Raw genomic sequence first — 22,407 nt, 5'->3', positions numbered from 1 at the left:
GCATTTAATTACTAGGTCTTATCACAAACAAAAATATATAAGTTGGATCTTTGTGTATTACATGGTGTACATTCTAAGTCAACCTGACATTGCTGCATTACAATGTGTTAGTACTGTGTTTTATCAGCATTTTAAGGTTACATAAAGCAAAAGAGCAGAAAATAAAATCTGTTGAAATGACTTTTCACTGCACTATGTCCTCTTCTTGGTGCAAAATGTGTCCTAAATCTCTGCTCAGTTCATCCTGTTAAATATTAGCAGCCCTATATTGAAATATTGAAGAACTGGATTATTGGTCAATAACCTCCACTGTACACTTACCTCCTCTGGTCTACTGATCTCTATTCCCTCTGGTCCACTGATGCCCAAATCCAGAGCTTCTTTGGCACCCTGACAATACAAACACACACTTCAGCATCAGTTAAATTTTGTAACTCTTTCCTCAACCTTTAAAAAATACACACGTACATACAGACGATTACAGTTACAGTTAGACTGTCATTCTAACATACTAATCTGTCATCAAATAAAACAAAAAATAAATAGAGGAATTAAATTTTCATGCAGTTATTTCAGAATTTCCATGCTGTGCACCTCTGCCACCAGCTCTCCATTCTCGGCGTGCACACGTGCAATGGCCCCGATGTCCTTACAGGTCTGCAGCGTCTGGTAGAGCTCTGAATCCCGCAGCATCATCATGTCTTTATAGGCCATGAACATCTGGAAGGAGTTTACCCCGTGCTCCCTCACCAGGGTCTCCATCTCATTGCGCACCTGATCACAGGTCAAAGGACAGGGTTCAGGATCTGAATCCACACTCAGCTGAGTGCTCACAGAGTAGCTGATGAAGTGCATTACATGGTGTGAATGTGGCCATGGAGTGAAAGAGAATTTGTATGTATGTATGTGTGTGTGTGTGTGTGTGTGTGTGTGTGTGTGTGTGTGTGTGTGTGTGTGTGTGTGTGTGTGTGTGTGTGTGTGTGTGTGTGTGTGTGTGTGTGTGTGTTAAATGGGGCAAGAAATGAGCTTGGAAAGCAACCAGAATGAGATCAGTTTGCATTTACATTGGAGATGATCACAGTTCCACAGAGACATCTGCTACACAGAAAAAAATGTATTTAATGAGCTTAAATTGCAGTGAAAAGGAAAGTATAAAATGTAATTTTGGTAGTTAGAACACTATAACTGCATAGCAATAAATGGGATTAGAGGGCTATTAAAAAACTGCAGATGGAGAATATGTACACTGCAGTGTGATGAAGTATGCAGGAGACAAAATACAAATGAAAGGGAATAGTTTGTCACAGGTTGTAGTTCTGTATTCATCAATCACAATAGCTTTTACAGAGTAGTGTCTACACCATTTATTGTTTACTATGATCATCACACTTCACAGCTTCAAATGTTTCATAAAGTATCGCTAACAGGATCTTGTGTGTGAAAGCTGCTATGTGAAGCAATTTCATTAATCAAGTTTCTAATCAGACAGGCCCATCAAAGAACTAAAATTAAAGTAACATAAATAAAATAGCTACAGTATATAATGTTTCTTCCCTTACTTAAAGGTCAAGAGCTGAAACACAACTCAGCAGTTAAGGGACATAAAATTGTCTTCTCCAATGTGAGTATTTGCTGCTTTTCTGTTGGCTGGTCAAAATGACATTAGAAAACATCATTTTGTGGTCTAGACATTTGTGGAAATAAAACTAAAGATTAAATAGTTGATGAATTCAATAAGAATGACTGACAGAACAGACAATCAACAATGCAAATAATCCTTAGTTGCAGTTTTAAATTTTGTTGTTTCATACTATTACACAGATGTTAATAACAGCTATATAACAAAGATTCTGGCATTTTGGCATTAAATATTACTATATGTAATAAGATGCAGCATGTGCACCAAGTTAGCAGATGATATAGTGCACACATTAAAGCCAAATGCAGAATAGAGACCGTGACTCATAGAATATGCCTAATGTGCCCACTGAACATGCATGTTAACCCAGTTCTTGTAAGGTTTAATCTAGGTCATTTCACATTTCACCCTTAATCAGAAAAGGTTTGGTTGCTTTATTATTCATTCAGCAAGAATGAAAACTTGAAGAGTGAAAAAGCAAAGGATGATCTATTTCCAAAGTGTTTTCAGACTGGTCATTGACATAATACATTTTGACCTGTGTTTGATTCTTACCTTTGGGCCCCACCAGGTCACACCGACATGCAGAGCGTAGTCACAGCACGCCTTGGCATCAGCCAGAGCTCGACACTGCTCGTAGGCGTCCAGCAGGGAGCAGTGTTGTTCAGGCAGGACTAGACCCATCACCATGGTGGTACCACCCATCAGAGCCGCCTGGGTAAGGTGAGAGGGTGATAAGGGGTGAGTTAGAGGATGGAAAGGGGGGAGGGGAAGGAAGAATAAGAGAAAAGAGAGACTGATTAGAAAAAAGAACAAGGACTCCACTGTAAAGCACACAGACTCTGTTTGTGTAGACACAATGATCTTTCCCTGTCAACTGTTATCTCATTATACAGTCCACTATTCAGTGACAGTACTAATTAATTCACATACACAGCATTTAATTTAAGTCAAATGTAGCAGTTAAGGGCAGATGAAACTTAGAGCTTGTAACCAGAGCTTTATTTTTTTAATGTTGTTCAGTTCTGTTATTGCTGATTTGCTCACTCTATAGAAACATCACAGGCTTATACAAATCTTACAACATCCGAGATTAGGTTTTTCAAAAAAATATTGGGAAACTACACGGAAGAACTTCCTAAAACTACTCCCCATAAAACTCAAAAACTATTTTAATCTCTCTCAATTTGGTTCCTGTTTTTCACAGCAACTCCACACCAGCAGCAAACTGGAGATGTAAAAAAGGAAATATGAAAAGGACGAGAAGAAGATTAGATGAAAGTACAGGGAATGGGTGGAGGTAAGGGAAAGTTAGAGACAAAAAGAAAGGAAAAGGAAAAGAATGACAGGCTAGAAAACTAATGAAGTAAAGATAGTGGTGTGTAGTTACTCATCTCAGTTGGCAGAATGATAAATGCACTTATATGTAACCATGACAACAGATACTGCTCAACCATGCATGTCGCAAGACCCCACCCTCATCCTCCACCACCTCTCTCCATCCAAAATTGCACTGACAATCACCCATTCAATATCCTCTAAGAGGGATATGGCACTGAAGAGTGATGGGAAAAGGTAATAATCATATATGTAATAGGAAATAAATAGGTGGAGTTTAAAAACATCCCCTTCTTGCACTACATTCTCCATTTTCAGCACAGCTGAATTACAATAAAAAACAAGACAGTAATTCACAACCAAAACAACATTATTAACATCATTTCTACTTCAACTTAACCTGAATGAAAAGTCACTAAATATAAACATTTCTGTGTCAGCATGACATAATTCCTCCAGACTCCAGACATGTTGTAGGCAGAGGTGGGGCCATCTGTTTTCGAGTGGCAGCCTCACCAGCCAATGAGCTGCCACGTTTCCCACTACCATAGAAAGCAGTCTGAATCATCTGCAGCGTCAGCACTGCAAGTGTCTACATATATGCGTGTAAGATGGATGTAGTGTTATTTATCACTGTCACTACACAAATGTGTATGCGTGTGTGAGAGATTAAGGGACATGGGCACAGCTGGGGATTGTGGGATTTAGGCTATCCATCTGCATAGCCCAAATTAAAATGTACTACCTGTCCACTTCTTCAAAAAAGGATAGAGAAAGGAGCAAAAATGGCAGAGAAACACTGAAAAGCAAGGAAACGCAGGGAGAGGGGGAAAAAAGAAAGCTGCTTTCCATTTTTTTAATCAATCCACATGTATATTGCAGCTGATGTATGAACTGTATACTAAACAGTTTAAGTGTGCAGTTTTATCAGTGTGAAGGTTTCAGGGGCAGTATTAGACTTTACTCTGTCAATCTGGAATAAAGAAGCTGTCTGAAAGTTCAAATGTTTTTCATGCTGTCCTGTTTCATCTTTGCAGGCAACATCTGCAACTACAGTCACCACAGAAACATCTAATTTTAGACTGTTCTAAATTACAAATTCCCTACAGAGATCTAAGAAATACCAAATTATCCGTTATTGTACGTAACACATAATCAGTATGTGCTGCTCTGATGAGATGTCTTGACCTGGTGTAGCTTACGCTGAGTAGAACTACACTACAAAACTCCCGCAAAATAAGCATCCTTGAAAATGTTTTAGATAGTTTACAAAAAACTCTTCCATCTTAAAAGTCTGTAACTCAGTTCAGTCATTACACAGGCCTTGTGAACTTTATTAGAGATGCTAAAGACAACACTCCAAACCTTACAAAAACATCAAAAACATTAGGAAAAATGAAAAAAGATAAAATAAATTTGGCTAGGAAAGCATTGGAGCTTTGTATTTTGTGCAGTGGTACAATGAACACAGAAGAATTACATTCTAATGTCATGTAGGCTCAGTGAAGCAGACAAATAGTGTGTATGTAATAAATGAACAAAACTTCCCATTGGCGATTCAACAGACTCTTACACAAACATTTTGGTTTATAGCCCACTGTGGGTAAATGAGGAATTTGAATTTTAACTTGTGGCAGAATACATTGCCCTATGTTGTTAAGAGAAATTAACTAATTAGATGTTGTGATGAAGGACATTTTGTATTTTGCAGCTTTTATATAGCATTGATGGTTATTTAAGCATGTGGATTATTTTACAATTATCCCAAAGCTGACATAACACAGTCTAATTGTTTAATTTTATATAGACTGCATTGTAACATAACACTCTTTAAACAAACAGGAAGAGAGCAGATTGTGTGTGATTGTGTGTTTAGCCTGTTACAATGCACAACAGCACTGCTTAATCTACATGGTTGTAATCTAAAAGCTCACTTGTCATCCCAACATACTTTACCCTCTGGTCCTTTCAACATATCACTGATCACTGAGAGCAAAGCTGCAGTCGAGGGTGACACATAAACCCCAAACAGTGCTTTACATGAATCCCCGACTCTATTAAAGACCCCCAACCCCTGCTGTGAAGTTAATCCCCTGAAGAGAAAGTAAAACAGATAGAGAGGAGGGTGTTGGCATGGCAGTAGATCATGGAGGTATCCCCATATGAAGCAAAAAAGTCATCAAAAAATAAAAAAAAATTGATTATTTACTCCACTTTGACAAATATGCTTTCATCCCTTTTTGAAACATTTGAAGGTATTAAAGTAATAACAATTTAAAGATTACCCCATCAAAAGGGTTAACTGCTGTACTATGTAACTATAATGATAATAGAGTAATCAACAACAGTTCAAACTTTTTCTTTCTTTATGACTAAAATAATAATTGATTACTTAAGAACATATTTAGAATATCAATATCAATATTAAGCATTAGTTTCAGCATTAATGTATCACACATTTTTTGTCAAGTTTAATGGACTAGATGATTCAATAAAAAAAAATCTGAGATTATTTGTGAGGGGAAATAATCTTAGTTCATTAACCAACTGCTTCTCAAAGACCCAATAAGCACACAGACACTGGATCATGTGAGTGTATTAAGCTCCTTCTACTGTACATATGAAAGTGGGGGAGAAAGGGGGACAGACTGTGAGTGTGACATGTCTGATCTGAGAGGATGAAAGGGTCTCTGTATGTCAGACTCTGGGAGAGGCTATCGGTGTCAGACAGATTACCACTGCAGCTCTCTGATCAGCCCCTATCAGCAACCCCTCATACTTCACACTACAGCTGAACACCTCACGTTTCTCCATCCCACACCCCTCATCCATCATTTCAGCCTGCACTGACATAAAAATGATCTCTGCAGTGCCTGCTGGGAAAGATACTCCTCTGGCAATATGGAAGGTCCTTCGTGAAAAAGTCAGATCTGGTCCAGTCAGTCTGAAATTCTAATTTGACAGATGCAGTTAATTAGTGATGCACTGTAAAGAGTGGATGGGGATAACACTGCGAGCAGATCAAACTTCAGTACAGTATAATTTATTCTGTGAGTATTTACTAGTACAGATACCGTAGTAATACATTCTGTGTTGTGATGCTTTTAGTATGCAGGTAAAGATGTCTAAAAGATTTTTTTAAGTTGTTAAAATCTGTAATGCATCGCCAACAAACTAATTATATTGATTCATTTCAGCCTAATGTCAAAGGAGCTAAAGTAAATATGTTTAACAATTCGTAATTACACAAATACTATATTATATATTGAGAAAACTCCTTCTTATTCTGATATTTGCATACATGTACAATACACTTCAGGTAATATTGTTCAAAAATGGAGACATATCATGGTTAAAACCAAGCCCTATTGTCCTTACTCAACCTTACATCATTTGCGGATGTTTAAATTGGCATTTTATGTGTGCAACATGAACTTTTACTAAGCTTTTAAAAGTCCAATATTATATCCTTTGTTAACAAGTTAATTTAAGGTGTACATGCCCCCAGAATGTGTGTGTGTGGTACATTCTGCCGATAATACCACTGTTTTTAATCCTGTTCCGGTGTTTATAGCTTTAAATGCAAATGAGCTGTTGCTGCCCAAACTCCTTTACAGAGGAGGACCCCAGGGAGGCCTCTCTCTGCATTGCTTATCCTGCTGTGACTTCACCACAGGCTGCAACCCGGACATTTGGTTTAGAGATACACATTCTGATCTGTGGAGAAATGGCCTTTTCTTATAGTTTGCAGGTATCTAGATACACTAGAGGGACATAATTATGGTCAAAAACGATTTAAAAAAATAGATTTTGCATAATTTGGACCCTTTAATATTCCAAGTAAAGTTTAGAATTTTTTTTCCAGAGCAGATTGGTCAGTGTCACATGTAAAGACAAAAAAGGTTAATATCTTAGCACAAAATCTTTAACATGATGCTCAAATGCATGTATAAACAGATAATATGAATCCATGCTGCATGATCTTTCTTTCTATTTTCCACCAGTAGACTCTGTTACACACAATATATCGCCCTTCACCTGCAGGTCAGTAGAGGGGATGAGGGTGAGTGACGAGGAAGAGGGAAAACTAGAGAACAGGGAGGAGGCTGGGTAGAAGGCAGGAAGGAAAGTAGAAGAGGTAGCAGACTCTTACAAAACAGTGGAGGGAGGGAAGAGGATGTGAAGGGAAATAGTTTTGGAGTACATCACAACTGCACATGAGCCGTTGCTGCAGTAACAGTCACCATAGGGACCACATAATAGTACCATGGCCATGTGTGCACATACTCACACACACAGAAATTTCCACAAAAAACAGCAGGGTTAGTTGCCATGGCAGTGTGGGCAGTGGGTAGGGTTGATGACTGGGGGGGGTTGCTGGGGGAAAGCTGGCATACGGATGATTCAATCCTCCCCAAATTCCTCTCACCACACTTCAGTTGGCATTCCATTAACTCAGGCCTCATTTCACTAAGCTACAACACTGCAAGTTCACTGCAGTTCTTTCAGAAAAAAATCTTTCAAAACACTGGCAATGTTCCGAAGATGAAAGATACAAGAAGTGCTGTATATCTCCTCCAGTCTGGAGGCTAACAATTATACTGGACAAAAATACAGCAAACATGCCAACCTGGATGGATATGTGAATGGAGAAAAATTAATATCATCATAAATGGAAGCCCTTTTCAACATATGATACAAATGTATGATATAAATTACTAGATGTGAGTGATCAAGCAGTTAACTATGAATGTTTCTCCCAAATGCTAGTTGACGGACTTCAGTGGTTCCTTAACCTTTGCCAATTGATAATAATATGTATGGTGACTGCCACATTTTTTTATACATCCTGCTGATGCCCAGGACTGAAGACCGTCCAAAACATGCATACCACTGTAGGCAACAATCACACTCCCTCTTTTGAATTGTGCTAATTAATTAATCATTTTCACTCCTCTGAGTCTCAGGGGATCAGTGGAAAACATGCTGAGCATCCACAGGAAACAAAGTAGCAAACCCGGGACAATTGAAAACTGAACAGCTGTGTGTGTAAAAACAGAGGTTTTTGCTTTCAAACTGAAACTACTGACAGCTGTTTGTTTCCTAGAGTAGCATTATAAGAACATATGTGGTCTTTAGCCTTGATGAACAAATGAAGCTGAAAGCAGGGGTGAATATTTGACTACAGACAAGCCAGACAGAGTAAGTGAGAAAGTATGCTGGAGTATGACAGCTGTCTTCGGACTCTAAATGTGTTTAATGACAGGCATGCTGACGAGCCAAGTCATAGCAAAGCCCTGTGAGTGTGTGTGAGTGTCTATGTATGTGTGTGTGTGTGTGTGTGTGTGTGTGTGTGTGTGTGTGTGTGTGTGTGTGTGTGTGTAGGTGTGTGTGTGTGGATGTGTGTGTGTACCTTGGTCCCACTGTAGAAGTCATCCTGGATGCTGGCATTCATGAATGTCTGCTGCAGATGAACACTGGTGTCTATTCCGCCCGGTAACACCAGCTTTCCAGAGGCGTCGATCACTTTAGCCCCACCTGGTATCATGAGTTCCTTTCCAACCTGCAACGGGGAGCACAAACACACAACTTATTCAACGTTATCAATATGTATTTGGTGCCTTTAACGTGTATTTAAACTACGAAACATTAAAGATAACGCATTTTGGGCCAATCTTCAATGTAGTCCATTGATGGTTATGTCATACACTGAACAAGGTAAATCAAGGGCTGGTTGTGTGTCTCCAAGCATCAAACTGCCGTTTAGTTGGGCAGGCACTTGGCAAAAATGGCATTATGGCAGAGCTGCAAGGTGCGAACCACAGCTGACCAAAAAGAACATAAAAGTTAGTGTGGCATTTGCAAAAAAATATCTGGGTGAGCCCCAAGACTGTTAGGATAACATCCTGTGGACTGATGAGTCAAAAGTTGAACTTTTTGGAAGACATAGGTCCTGTTACATCTGGCGTAAAGCTAATACTGGATTTCACAGAAAAATATCATACCAACAGTGAAGTGGTAGTGTGATGGTTTGGGGCTGCTTTGCTTCCACAGGACCTGGATAATTTATCATAACTGATGGAGCTATGAATTCTGCTCTCTATCAGAAAATCCTGATGGAGAATATCCACCATCAGTTCATGACCTAAAGCTCAACGCAGATGGTTTATGCAGCATGACAAACACTCAAAGCCACAAGCAAGTGCACCTCTGAGTGGCAAAAAAAGAACAAAATTAAGGTTTTGTAGTGGCTGAGTCAAAGTCTGGACTTGAATCTAATTGACATGCTGTGGCAAGACCTTAAAAGGGCAGTTCATGATAGAAAATCATCTAATGTGGCTGAATTGCAGCAATTCTGCAGAGAAGAGTGGGTCAAAATTCCTCCATGGTGATGTAAAAAACTGATCAAAAGCTGTAACAAACATTTAACTGCAGTTGTTGCTGTCAAGGGACCAACCAGTTAATAGGTTCAGGGAAGCAATTACTTTTTCACAGGGGTGATATAGGTTTTCAGTAACTTTTCAATAAACCATAATTTGACATTCTGCACTATGTGGGTTATCTCTGTATAATATTAAAAATAAATATTAGTTTGATGATCTGGAACATTTAGGTGTGAGAAATATGCAAAACTAGAAGGTTTCTGTAATACTACTGCATTGTATATATACAGTGCCATGAAAAAGTATTTGCAACAACCATGACCTCCAAGTTTTTTATTGGAAATTATGCATGTTAATGTGTCATTGTACTTGTGCTTCAGTTGTTCAAAAGATGTTATATCATCAGAATTTGATGGATACAGATATTGGACCTTTTCGAGTCCTTTAGAAGCCCAGACTTTAAATGAAGCATCATCTCTTCCTTGTGCAAAGAACTGATTACCCCTTATTGGCCTATATTGTGCTATGGAATCTAGTTAGTTTAGATATTTTCTATTTGTTTGCTGGTCTGTCTTTGTAGATTTTTTACCTTCAGAGTACAAGTACATGGGAAGAGGGAGTCTTAAGCCGTGTGTTCACTAGATGCGTTTTTCCCACACGTAAACGCGCTGCATCTGAAAATCGCCCGCATGGTGGGCGGTCACTAGCAGGCCACTAACATGGTCACATGACGGCGCTTTCAGCTTGAGAGTCCGGGTGCCTCGGCCCAACATGCCCGCAAACTTTCTCTTATATTTCAAAAACACTTCAGCGAAAAGTATTTCTGAAAACATTTGAGGCCAAAATAACCTGTGCAGCTGCTGAATCTGTCCTTGTTTTAGTTCAACGATGGCTAGTTTAGACGTTTGAGGAAAATTTCGCAAAACGTCGGACCTCCACACGTCGCATTGAATTTGCATAAAGTAGAAGTTGAGTCTACTTTACGCAAATTAGCTGTGGCCCGGTCCGGAAAGACACACCGGATCACAGCTCGAAACACACCGCAACAGGACCAGCATGCAGCATGCGGTGCAGTGCGGCAATTGCAAAAGCTTCTGTTGCTAGTGTGAATAACAGCGGGGACAATGGACAACCCTGACAACAGCCTCTTTTGATGTTAAAAGGTTAGGAAGTGTTTTTGTTTGTCAATATTTCTGCTGTTGACATTTTATAAATCAGATGGATCCACTTTCTAAAACTCTCTCTGAACCCAAAACTTTCCTGAACATCAAGCAAATAAGGCCAATTGTCCGCATCAAAGGCTTTCTCTGCATCTAATGACAGAACGCTGAAAGTCCATCTAGGTGGGTCTTTCACCAACTTAGTATCTTTATACACTACATAACATGGTGCACGGTCTGAAATTACAATGCTATCATAGGAACACGTTTGTATAACCTCACAGATATTAAGAAGTAATCGATGCGTGAGTATGTATTATGTGTACTTGAGTAACATGAATAAGCCATCTGGTTTCAGTTCCCTCCATATGTCATCAGTCCTAGATCTTTAGTAAAACATTGAACAGTGGCTCTGCATCAGTTATGTGACTGATCATAGCCTGTAGACCTGCCGAGGATTTGATCCAGTGTACAGTTAAATCTTTCTGCTATTATATGTTGCCCTGGATATGTTGAAAGAGTAAGAAACTGATTTGTATTTTCTTCTTGTCAATTTGACTTTCTATTAGATGCTTTTTACCTTTTCACCTTTAGGGCTGTACATCATGTTTCACACTGAAGTCTCTCCTTCATTATGTCTGCTGTAGTTTACTAGTTATCCCCTGCTATTAATCTTTAGTTTTGCGTTACTCTACCGGTTACTGTTCATTTCTCGCGGCCTTCTGCCTTTATCTTGTCAATGAAGTCTTGGGCATCTCCCCGAATGTTGAAGGTGCTGGTTTGCTCTTTTTATGTTACCAGGAGTCTTGCTGGATGAATCAGTCCATGTCAGATCTTTAGGGCCCACAGCTGCTGATGGAGTCGGATTTTTTTCTGCTGCTTGTCAATCTCTGCAGACAGATCAGAGTAGAATCTCACTGGTTCTTGTATTTAATATCTTTCTTCACCTGGGCAGCACACATTACCTTCAGTTTGTCCCTGTGGTTGAGAAACTTTATTACTAGCGTTCTTGGTGGGGAGTTAGCGTCCCTCTTTGGTCCAACCCGGTGTGCTCTCTCCAGAACTATCTGGCTGCCGATAGCCAGTCTTTCTGGGATCCATTTGTCCAATAAGGAGCATAGCTCTGGTCCTTCAGCACCCTCCTGCAGATTCACCAGTCTGAGGGCACCACCAGCCATGGAAGTGGAGTCTTTTAGAAGGAGTACCCATGAGCTTTCCAGGTTTCTGAGATGTTTCTAATGCCTATCACCACGACAAAACTTTGTGAGCTAATTATAGTGTTCACTATTATTGTGGAGCAGCACAGAGGTCACTGAGTGATTCATTTTTTTTATAGTGTATCATTGTGAAATGTGAGTCAGCTGGGAATAGATTAGACAGTGAATATGTAGGTCAAAGTGTGTATTGTATATGATGTGTACTGCGTAAAAATGTATTTGTAAGTCCATGTGTAGGAATGTGTGTGTATGTGTGGTTTACCTGCTGTATGATTCCATTCTCAATATAGACATCTGCTTCCTGGGTGAAGTCATCATTGACCACTTTCCCTCCCTTGATGAGAATACGCATGGACCCCATGTTAGCAGCCATAGTCCTGCAAAAAAAAGGCTAAGGTGAACCAATGAATATAAATGCTGGTTTAGAGGTTAGCCAAACCCTTAGCATACTCGAAAAATACATTCTTTACAGTATTTTAACATTTTTAATAAAAGAAAAGCACTCAGAGAGCGCAGTACTCCACCAAGGTTATACGTATGTACGTTATGTACAGATACCGTGACCTAAATATGTAGTGGGCGGCAGAAATTGATGGAACTCGGAAACACCCCCACAATTTAATCAATTGTTCATTGTATCATTTCCGATAAGTCCACAGCGGTGGATTTGTAGTAGGACTGTAATCATGTGATCATCAGCAGGCAGCTGACGTCGGCGTTCGCTTGTCACAGTTACAGTGATGCTGTGCTGCCATCTCGCAATGATACCCAAATCCTTAACAAAACCGTGGATCCAGACTATAAGCTGCATCACTGCCAAAATCTAATCAGATGGTCCTTGTGTCATTTCTGACCTTCTCTGGAAATTTCATCCAAATCCGTTGGTCCGTTTTGAAGTAATGTTGCGCACGGACAGACAGAGAGTTTCACAGATTAACAAACGTACACCGATTGTCACATAACTCCGCCGCATTGCTTGGCGTAATAACAATGTCAATAGAAGCCAACTAGGATAAAACCCTGGCCTTGTCTCAGTCTATTCAGCTGCAGGAATCCATTGCATAGTCCTTCCACAACAAATCTAAAACATCTGCCAATAAGAGTAAATGCAAAGCCATCAACATCGTGATCAGCATACTGGTGGCTTAAAAAGCAAGTCAATGGGCTCATATGCTGCAGAATTTCTATTGAAACCTTTTTTGTTTTTTTTCACAAAAAAACATTCTCACTCTAAAAACAGATTGGTACAATACTGCTTGTGATTGCTGAGAGCACTAGGGGACAAACCATCCATGATTAGACATAACTACTAATCTGTGTATCTCATAATTTGTCCCGAGTTACAAATTACAGCTTCTGATACATTCTGTCTTTTTCTCTCTGGAGACAGACAAGTTCCCCAAGCGTTTCGTGAGTCAGCTTGGTCTATCAAATATTAAGTGGTGGATCTATAATTCACAAATCTATTACAGTATCTGAGGGAATATAGCAGATTTGGTTGTGCAAGCACAGATGGAGAGCAGAGGTTTCTTGAAGTACAAAGTGTAACTGCTTACTCAGCAACTAAACTAACTTGCCTAATTAGCTTTATGAAATGGATATAGAGGAAGATAACTGGTTTAAAATGACCAGTAATTAGCTGAAAATGATGCAATAGCTGAAATTATATGCCAATTAATGAATTAGTTGATAGACACAGTAACTATCAATTACAACATTTTGATAACTGTTAAAGTATCTTTGCCTAGAAATATCCAAACATGCCCTTGTTCCAGATTTTTTATTCTGAAGATTTTCTGCTTTCCTTGCTTTCATATGAAAAACTGCATACTGGTCAGACCAAACAAGTCATTTGAACACATCAGCTTGACCTTCAGAATCTTTTATGGACATTTTTATCACAAAATCATCACTGGGTTGAATGATCATGTTAGTAACACTATTGTTAGTTGTAACCCTTCTTTCTATAAGTATATAAAGTAAGGTGATTTTAATGATCCCACATGGCCTCTGGTTAAGAGACACAAACAAACTAATTAACCTAATTTTAGGAATTTCTGCATTTTTCTAAATGAATGCCTGGTGGTCATATGTGCATAATGATTACTTCTGGCTATGGTAATTTCGGGTTGTGTTACAGCACACATAGTAACCAGTTTGAGTGTTTCATAGAATCCTATTCAATGTACGATTCCTTTGTTGAATTTTCAATAGGTTAACACATTTTATAATTGCAGCAGTAATGTTGTGTCCTGTTGTTTGTAATTGCAAGACTACCATTTTGTTGTTATTTTATTTACCTGAAGAAATAAGAACAATATCCTGTTTGTGGCCATAAAGCTAGATTTCAGCTTTACCACCAAACTCCTACACAAAATAAAATACATTTTAAATGAATGTGACACATAGCAAATGTATGAATTTGTATAGTTTTCGCGATATTTTGTGTTTTTTTGCCACGAGTTTAACAATGTATTGCTCAAATACATTGCAAAGTTGTGATACTTTTAGATTATCATTAGGAAAGCAGCTTGAGTAAACCTAATAGGATCAACAAACTGCGAGGTTCCTCTGCCAGCATCTCTCTGTGTGTATTCTGCATGGATGGCTGTATGCAATGTGTTTGATGGCGAGAAACAATAGCCTCACAGTCACACAGCATCAACTCAAAGAGATGGAGGAGAATAGAGAGAGGAAAGAGAGGGGAGATGAGGGGAGAAGCAGGGGCAGAAAGAGAACAGTGAACAGAACAATGAGGAGAGGAAAGATCTTGAGGCTCAAATTTGTACCCCAATCCAGTGAGACTAGAATGAGTCCAGAGTGATGGAGAAAGGTTGAGCAGAGATTTACTCTCAAAGGAATATAGTAGCTTTTGGGTTTACTGTTGGTCATCTTACTTTTCAGATAATAAACAGTATATGTAGATTAGAGAAACTCAGTGGCAACAAAAGTTATTCCTCTAAACATGTCTAAAATATATGATGTTTAAAGAAGAGAACAATAAAATAGCAACTTCTAAGAAAAATATCTATACTATCTGGTTTTGCTTTGGGCCATATGAAAAGCCTACTGCTAGAGCATTGAATTTACATTATTTGGGATCAGGACAGACCCCAGTTGAATTGAGGGCAGAAAGGGGATGAAAAACAGAAAGAGAATTTAAAAAGAGAGAAGCAGAGAAACAAGGATGGCCACAGAAAGAGATTAGTTCACTGATAGAAGAAGAAGAGAAGTTCATGATTGTGCAGAGATGAAAAATAAAGGACTGTGGTAAACATGGTGGTGGAGGGGTGTGCAGTATGGAAAGCAGTGCCCTAAAGGCCTGGCAGCCAGAATAAAAGATTGGTTTCCCAGGAGATGGGGACTGGAGTGCTTTCAGAAGAAAAAAAGCTACACACAAAAACACCCATACACACACACACACACACACACACACACACACACACACACACACACACACACACACACACACACACACACACACACACACACACACCACACACAGAGGCCTGCCTGACCCTCTAACCTTTAAGTGCGGTGCCCCCATCAGACACGTCAGTGTAACAGAGACATTTTCTGATCATTAGAATGGTGGGTTCAGGCTTCCTGCCACACATCAAAGACACACCCCGGGTTAATAGGTGATTCTAAATTGGCTGTAGGTATGAGTATGCACAGTTGACCTCCTATGCATGTTAGCCCATGTGATATGTCCAGGATGTACCTCATCTCTTGCCCGCTGGGATAGGCTTTAGCCTCAGAAACCTTCTTCAGGACAAAGCAGATATCGCTAATATATGGAAGGATGAATGAATGGTTGAAACTTTTAAGGCACTTTTTAGAGCACCTTAAAAAAAAAATTCCTGTTAACTTATTTGCTGCAGTTCATTTTCATTTCCAACTCACGACAAATCCAAAAGAACATGACAACATACTGGACAAAGAGGAGGATTACAATTCCAGCTGTTCTGCTGCCAAGTCTGACTGAGCTCTGCTGGCTTTTTAGATTCTAATATTAAAATCACCCCCTAAATCATTCCCTGTCTCACTCACACGGTAAATACAACCTGCCAATTTTATTAAATTCAGTGCTTTTGGTATAGACTCTGGATGTAGTCCAATAAAAGCCAGCAAATGCCAGACCTAGACCTGCTTCAAAATGATTGAAAATGCACTAAATGATAGTGACAAATGACTTCCATTTATTGGACATACAGTATGGCATGCACTGTCTGTTCAAATTTTGTCCTGTTCCTGATGTTAGCATGTTAAAATAATTTACTTCCATGACAGTGTTTAATTTTTCATTTACATAAAGGTTTTCCCACTTAGAAAATTAAGGAAAATGAGTGACAAGGAGAAAATCAGAATCAGAATCAGAATCAGAATTGATTTTAATGGCCAAGTATGTACACAACATACAAGGAATTGGTTTCGGCTGTTAGTATCACCCTAGAAATAAAGAAAGAGAATAAACGACTATAGAAAGAAGAAGAGGAAAAAAAATAGTAGCAATAAAAATAAATACAGTGGTCCCTCATCTATCGCAGGGGATCTGTTCCAGACACTATGGTAAATGGTAAATGGTCTGTATTTATATAGCGCTTTACTATACCTGAAACGATACCCAAAGCGCTTTACATTATACATCACATTCACCCATTCACACACACATTCACACACTGATGGCGGAAGCTGCCACGCAAGGCGCTAACCACAACCTATCAGGAGCAGTTAGGGGTTCAGTGTCTTGCTCAGGGAGACCTTGACATGAGCTCTCCAGGTCAGGACTATGCTAACGATAAGACGTCTATGTGAAGTGAACAAGGTGAGATGCTGAACGTTGCTACACACAGGAGACAGAAGAGACTGATGCTACGGTTGCTGAGCCAATCAGCAGCCAGCAATGTACGCTATGCATTTTATTTTGATTAAATATTCTTTTAATATATTTTAATTATTATTTTTAATATATATTTTATATTGTTTTCAATTTTTCAGGATAGAAATTGCTTATTTTACTGCAAAAATAATAAAAATAATGTAGTAATCGCAGAGCCGGTAGCTATGACTGAACTGTTGTGCTGCAACGCACCATGGGAGTTCAGGGTGTTCGGGGTTTTACACATTTTTAGTGCTGTTGATGTCTCTATGTCAAAATAAAAGCATCTCCCGGTTGCATAGTGCAAAAAAGGCGAATATCCGTTATCCAGCATTGTGCTTCGATGCAGCTCGCCACAATAATAAATATGGAAAAATATCTATACTGCAAAATTCCGCAATGTAGCGAAAAATCCGCAGTACCAAATGAAATTTAAAAGTCCGCGATACAGTGAGACCACGAAAAGTGAACCACGTCAGTCTTGTCTATACAACTGATATTTAAAGGCTGAGACAGCTGTTGTCACTGTGTTCCTGTCAGCTCTGTCCAAACCCACACAGATGACTGACTGTGTGTGTGGGAATGAGAACGCTGACTAAACAAATTGCTGCACTGGACACTGGAGGCTTTGTGTGTTGGTGAGGACTGTAAATCCAAAGGAAATTAAAATCAACCTATATAAATGACATTATAGACAGGGACACCTTTTATATTCAGAAGAACACTCAGTAAGGCCCCCAGCTCTTCAAGGAAAAAAAGAACATGCAAGTTACAGTGCCAACTGAAGGTCACCAGTCATTTTTTGAGCTGTACTCTTTAATTCTGATTAGTTCAAATGTTTTCAGAAGCCAGAAAAAAGACATGGATCTGTACTAATACAAAACACCATTAAATGGTTTCTGTGTCTTGTTTTTCCTTTTAGGGAATTTCACTTGACTGAAATCTAGACACTGCAAATACTATTTAACATTGTTGAAGTTATGGCTGTCGCCTCCTGTTCAATTGGTGAGCCAAGATTCTCTCATCCAGCCAAGAAGAGGAGCACACTACTAGTGAACACCCAGTGTTTTCAGAACTTTGAACTGGCCCAACCTAGAGGAGGCTGCTAAGTCTAACTTATTTAACGTTTATTGAATGCTTAGTCTAAGCTGTCTCCAAAGTAATTCACACCATCTCAAAGAAGTTGTGGTGCGAGAGGTAAGCATAAACTTTGGATAAAGCAGTTTGCATATCACAGCTCAACAACCAACTCAGCAGATCATCTAAAGACAACAGACAAACTTCTGCATTAAGATGTTCTGCCAGCTTTTGTATTTAATGCTTGAGGCTTTGAGTGTGACATAGAGGTGAACAATTTAGGGAAAATATCAAATTACATTTTTCTCACTGATACAACAGCTTAAACCCTGAGTCAGACTCACTGCACAATGTGTATCCTAAACTGCAGCCTTTGCAATGTGATAACTGAATTGTTTCAAATTGCTATTTAGATGTGAAATCAATTCACTGCTCAGCCATTATGTGAATATATCAGAGTAGACAGACTTCAACAGGTTTCTTTTATAGACAGCTTTGACAGCTGCAGAGTCTGTAAACAGCAGCAACTACACCCAGACCAAGCTTTTATTGTTATTTATGGTTCATTTTCATTAATAAAGCTAGCAGGTTAAGTCTATTTAGTGCACTATGGCCTATTCAGTTGATTTAGAATTAATGTACTAGTCTTGTTTTTCCCTGCGACCAATCAATTGGCTTCGGTCAACCAAGATTTCCTTTGGTCAACTACAGCTCCAGTTGAAATATGAATATTACTTGAAGAATTATTAATTAGTTTTATGAATATAAAGAAAGGGACGATGGAGCAACACAAGAGAAAAACTTCCTTACTTCCTTCCTTCTTTTCTTCCTTCCAGCAAAAAACTAAATTGTGCATCTGAACATTGTGCATGTTTGCTTTAAAAAACGATGACTAATTGATTGTCAAAATGTTTGCGGGTTCATTTTCTGCCAATCTTATCATTGCAGGTCTGCTTTATAGTATGGTCAAGAAATGTGTAATCACAGTGAGGGCTGTATGAAACAGGACGTTGACTTTTCAGGGCTGTGACACACCAAGCTGCCATTCAGCCGTCAGGCATTATCGGGCTGTCTGTGTTCAATCATTAGGCCGTGGTTTGTGTTTTTTTTTTTTTTTTTTAATTATTATTAACTTGACTCTCTTGGCTCTCATCTGCACTTTGAGACATATATGATAGGTATATTTTTTTGACCCCATGGGAAAATTGACTCGTGCTCCATGAAACTCAATCCATTCAGCCATATGTGCACACAGCACCAGCAGTCTTCAGTCAGCATCAGAAACAGTTGACCTGTCTCACTGCCTACTATTTCAGTTATCACACACCTGGTTGTGCTCATTTTCACAAATTATTTATTCTTGCTAAAAATACTGTTGAGACAGAATAAGAGGCTGCTTAAGAAGACTTGAGGCAACATAAAGAAACGTGATGCAACTTGAGGTGACGTTACGGATGTAATAAAACAAAGCACAGTGAGGAGCTGTGATGTGACATGATTCATGGTGATGACAAGAAGCAGCCATTGGTCTGTGTTACTACAGTTTCCTTAGGGTCACTCAGTATGCCAAAGCCTTTAGTTTTTGTAAAGCGAATGGGAAAAGCTGTTTTCCTTTTTTCACACACAAAGAAATGAGACCGGTGCCTTTACAGAAAGAGAAATCAACAGGAAACATTGAGTTTTCAGTCTGACAAGGTCATCTGTAGTGGCCTCACTAGCTGTATCCAACATTCAATCTCCAAAGACCAGCAAGTAGAAAATATACATCTATTTTAGACCTCCTTAGTCCACATCTACAGTATCTCTCTCTCTCTCTCTCTCTCTGTGTGTGTGTGTGTGTGTGTGTGTGTGTGTGTGTGTGTGTGTGTGTGTGTGTGTGTGTGTGTGTGTGTGTGTGTGTGTGTGTGTGTGTACGCATTTGTTTTCTGCTGTGTCATAGCAGGTACAACAGAGGCAGACAGACACAGACACACACATCGTCACACACCAGGCAGCATTTCACACACACCCTGGGACCAGCTGCCTCAGCACTCACATATACACATAGATGCACATGTGCACACTAAGTTTCCATATACACACAACTTTATGCACACTATTGTACACACACATGCACACAGCAAACACACCCTAATTTTTCTCCTCTCTCCATGCAGAGTTTTTTAATGAGGGCGTTAATTAATAATGAATGAGGAGCAGCCGGCAGACTCAGTTCACACTCTCAAAGTCACATCGTCACAATGTCACACAGACACAAAGAGTCATGGCAGCACAGCCATACCAAACACACAGCTACTTCATCATTTTGGAAAAAAACTGTATACTAGTATGACTATACAAGGGCAAAAATGTTTTTAAGCCTTATTTTTATGCTTTCTTTAAATGATTATGCTCATGCAATCTAAAAAGCATTTCCTATATATTAAAAACTTAAGAGTATCTTAAAAAAACAAAAAAAAAACCAAATATGGAATCAAAATTTTAAACCAACTACAAACACAGGAACATTATATGAATACTGTAAACCAGGTTTCATCTTACACTGTGAATCTTGCAAATGCGATGCAGCCAGAAACTAAAAGGAAGGGAGATTAAAGAAGATTAAAACCTGCAGACTGTGATACGGGAAAGTCACATCTATTTTCAGTAAAAGCCTGCATGTTTAGAAACAGTTTAAATTTGACAGAGTAGCTGCTGACATCCTCAGATGTCTGTTTCTGAGCATGTGCAGGCTACATGTGTGGCATGGAAATATAAGTGTGTGTGTGTGTGTGTGTGTGTTGATGCATGCTGTAAGTGAGAAGAAAGGAGTAGACAGCTGCTGACTCCTGCTTGATCTGAAGAGTAATCGCCACGGGGAGAGACGGTGTGTGGTGTTTGTGGTGTGTGCGACAGCCAATATATGTGTGTGTCTGTATTACCTCGTCTATGTGTGAGTTGCCTTGTGTGCGTGTGTGTTTGGGAACAGTAGAGCTATTTAAAAATCAGAACAAATGTGTATCAGACAAATTTACAGCAGTTTGGAGATAAGAATAGACACTAAACACATCCTTTTCCTCTCTCACACACGGTGAGGTTTAAAAAGTTGAGGAAGCTACTGGAGGTTCATGGATGAATAAGCCATTAGTGAATTACACACAGATAAACAGACAATAACAACAGCATCAACTAGGGCATCTCTCCTTCTACACACACACTTATCAAGCTGTAATTATATGGTTTGGTGAAATGCAGGCAAACATTTTGCTCAATAATAAAAACAGCATTTCATCTCCCAGTATTTTTTTTTCAGTCTGACCTTTGACTTTCAGTCTGACCTTAATCTTTTCTCTTATGCCACCTACAGGCAAGAATTTAAACTTTGCATGTGATAGTAGAATTTCTGACATTTGACCACATTTATGCTCCTTGGTGGATGAATGTTTTTTATTTTAGTTGCACCTTTCAGCGCCAACATTCGGACAAACGTTCCATATTTAGGCCTGCAACTGATAAAGACTCTACTATCATATAATGTTAAGTAAACGTGCATTCTGCACACAGTCTGTGCAGCGTTGAAACATATTCAAATGTATACCACCCAAAAACACCCAGCTGTGTGGATGTGGGAAAGTATGATTAGATATTGAGGCTCTAATAAAAGTACGTCACTATGAGGGAGATAATGATCACTGAAAGCCCCAGGGAGCCATTTGTGGTGCTTTAAGGGTCGGTATGCTTCAGTTGAAGTGAATGTTAGAGGGTCGAACAGCATCTGAAGGACCCTCCCCCACGCCTCTTCAGCTGTGCCCAAAAATTTTTGTAACTTTCTGAATCTGACAATTGGACAGGGACTTCATTCAGCGGATATGTGTGGAGGTGAGAGAGTAATAAGAATTTGAACTTCTCTGTCAGTATTCAATCATTTTTCATACGTGGACGCGACACCATGAATGCCTTCAAAAAAGGCTGTCTGAAAGTGTGTGTCCTTAACCCCATTTACGTGATTCGTTGCATCTTGGCCTTGTCCCTGACACCAGGCTTTTCAACTCACTTTCGTCTGTGGCCGTTCAGAGTAGATATTTCTATCTGTATTCAGACACAGTCAAACGAGTACTACTAATTTTTTTTACAATCATACACAGACCTTAAGAATTTTTGTCTATTATTAATCCATCCAAGCTTAGGCCTTTTTCTCAGTAGACACTTTTTCTTGCATCATGAAAATAATAAATAAATGCAGAACTAACAAAAATATGCAAATCTCTAAATGATTAGAAAGAAGCAAGTTCGGAGTAGTAGAATTTGAATATTTGCTAAACCATTTACTTGCCTTAATTATTTCATATAAAATAAAATACTAACAATGTAGTAAGATTACCATGACTGGTCATTTACTGCTTCAAGTAGCCACCGACACGTCACCTGTTATTTTCTGGACTCCCATTTTAAAGCCTCAAATTTGGGTGTTGCCATGGTGGTGTTTTAAAATCAGACATAATGAGGAGAGGATCTGACTAGAGAACCCAAGGGCACTGGGTTCAGTGATATGGTAGCCACCTGCTAATCAGAAGGTGGCCCCATCCAAAAATATACCCTGCTTTATCGTCTGTTTTACTGTAAATGGGACCACAATATACAAAATGAACATCATGTTGTGATCAAAAAGTAATGAAACAGTTGACTGAGTCCAAAAACTAACAAGAAAAATATTTACTGAAGTAACATACGA

General features: G+C 39.1%; 1 protein-coding gene across 2 annotated transcripts in view; it reads right to left on the bottom strand.

The window, feature by feature from the left end:
• Positions 1 to 22,407, bottom strand: part of LOC111589000 (dihydropyrimidinase-related protein 5) — a 29,981-nt gene that overhangs the window by 6,081 nt on the left and 1,493 nt on the right. Inside the window, exons 1-6 of one of the 2 annotated variants that reach the window (XM_055016100.1) lie at positions 20,238 to 20,256; positions 12,000 to 12,114; positions 8,391 to 8,540; positions 2,195 to 2,353; positions 595 to 774; positions 322 to 390 (exon numbers count right to left, since the gene is read on the bottom strand). In XM_055016100.1, coding sequence (XP_054872075.1) covers positions 322 to 390; positions 595 to 774; positions 2,195 to 2,353; positions 8,391 to 8,540; positions 12,000 to 12,110 — 669 coding nt within the window. In that variant the 5' untranslated portion in view covers positions 12,111 to 12,114; positions 20,238 to 20,256. Of the gene's footprint in view, positions 1 to 321; positions 391 to 594; positions 775 to 2,194; positions 2,354 to 8,390; positions 8,541 to 11,999; positions 12,115 to 20,237; positions 20,257 to 22,407 lie in introns of those variants that run through there. The other variant, XM_023299679.3, reaches the window with a different exon arrangement.

The sequence above is a fragment of the Amphiprion ocellaris genome, chromosome 12 (assembly GCF_022539595.1).
Source record: "Amphiprion ocellaris isolate individual 3 ecotype Okinawa chromosome 12, ASM2253959v1, whole genome shotgun sequence".
NCBI lineage: Eukaryota > Metazoa > Chordata > Actinopteri > Pomacentridae > Amphiprion > Amphiprion ocellaris.
The sequence above is the reverse complement of the archived record's forward strand: the minus strand, read 5'-3'. Positions and strand labels throughout refer to the sequence as shown.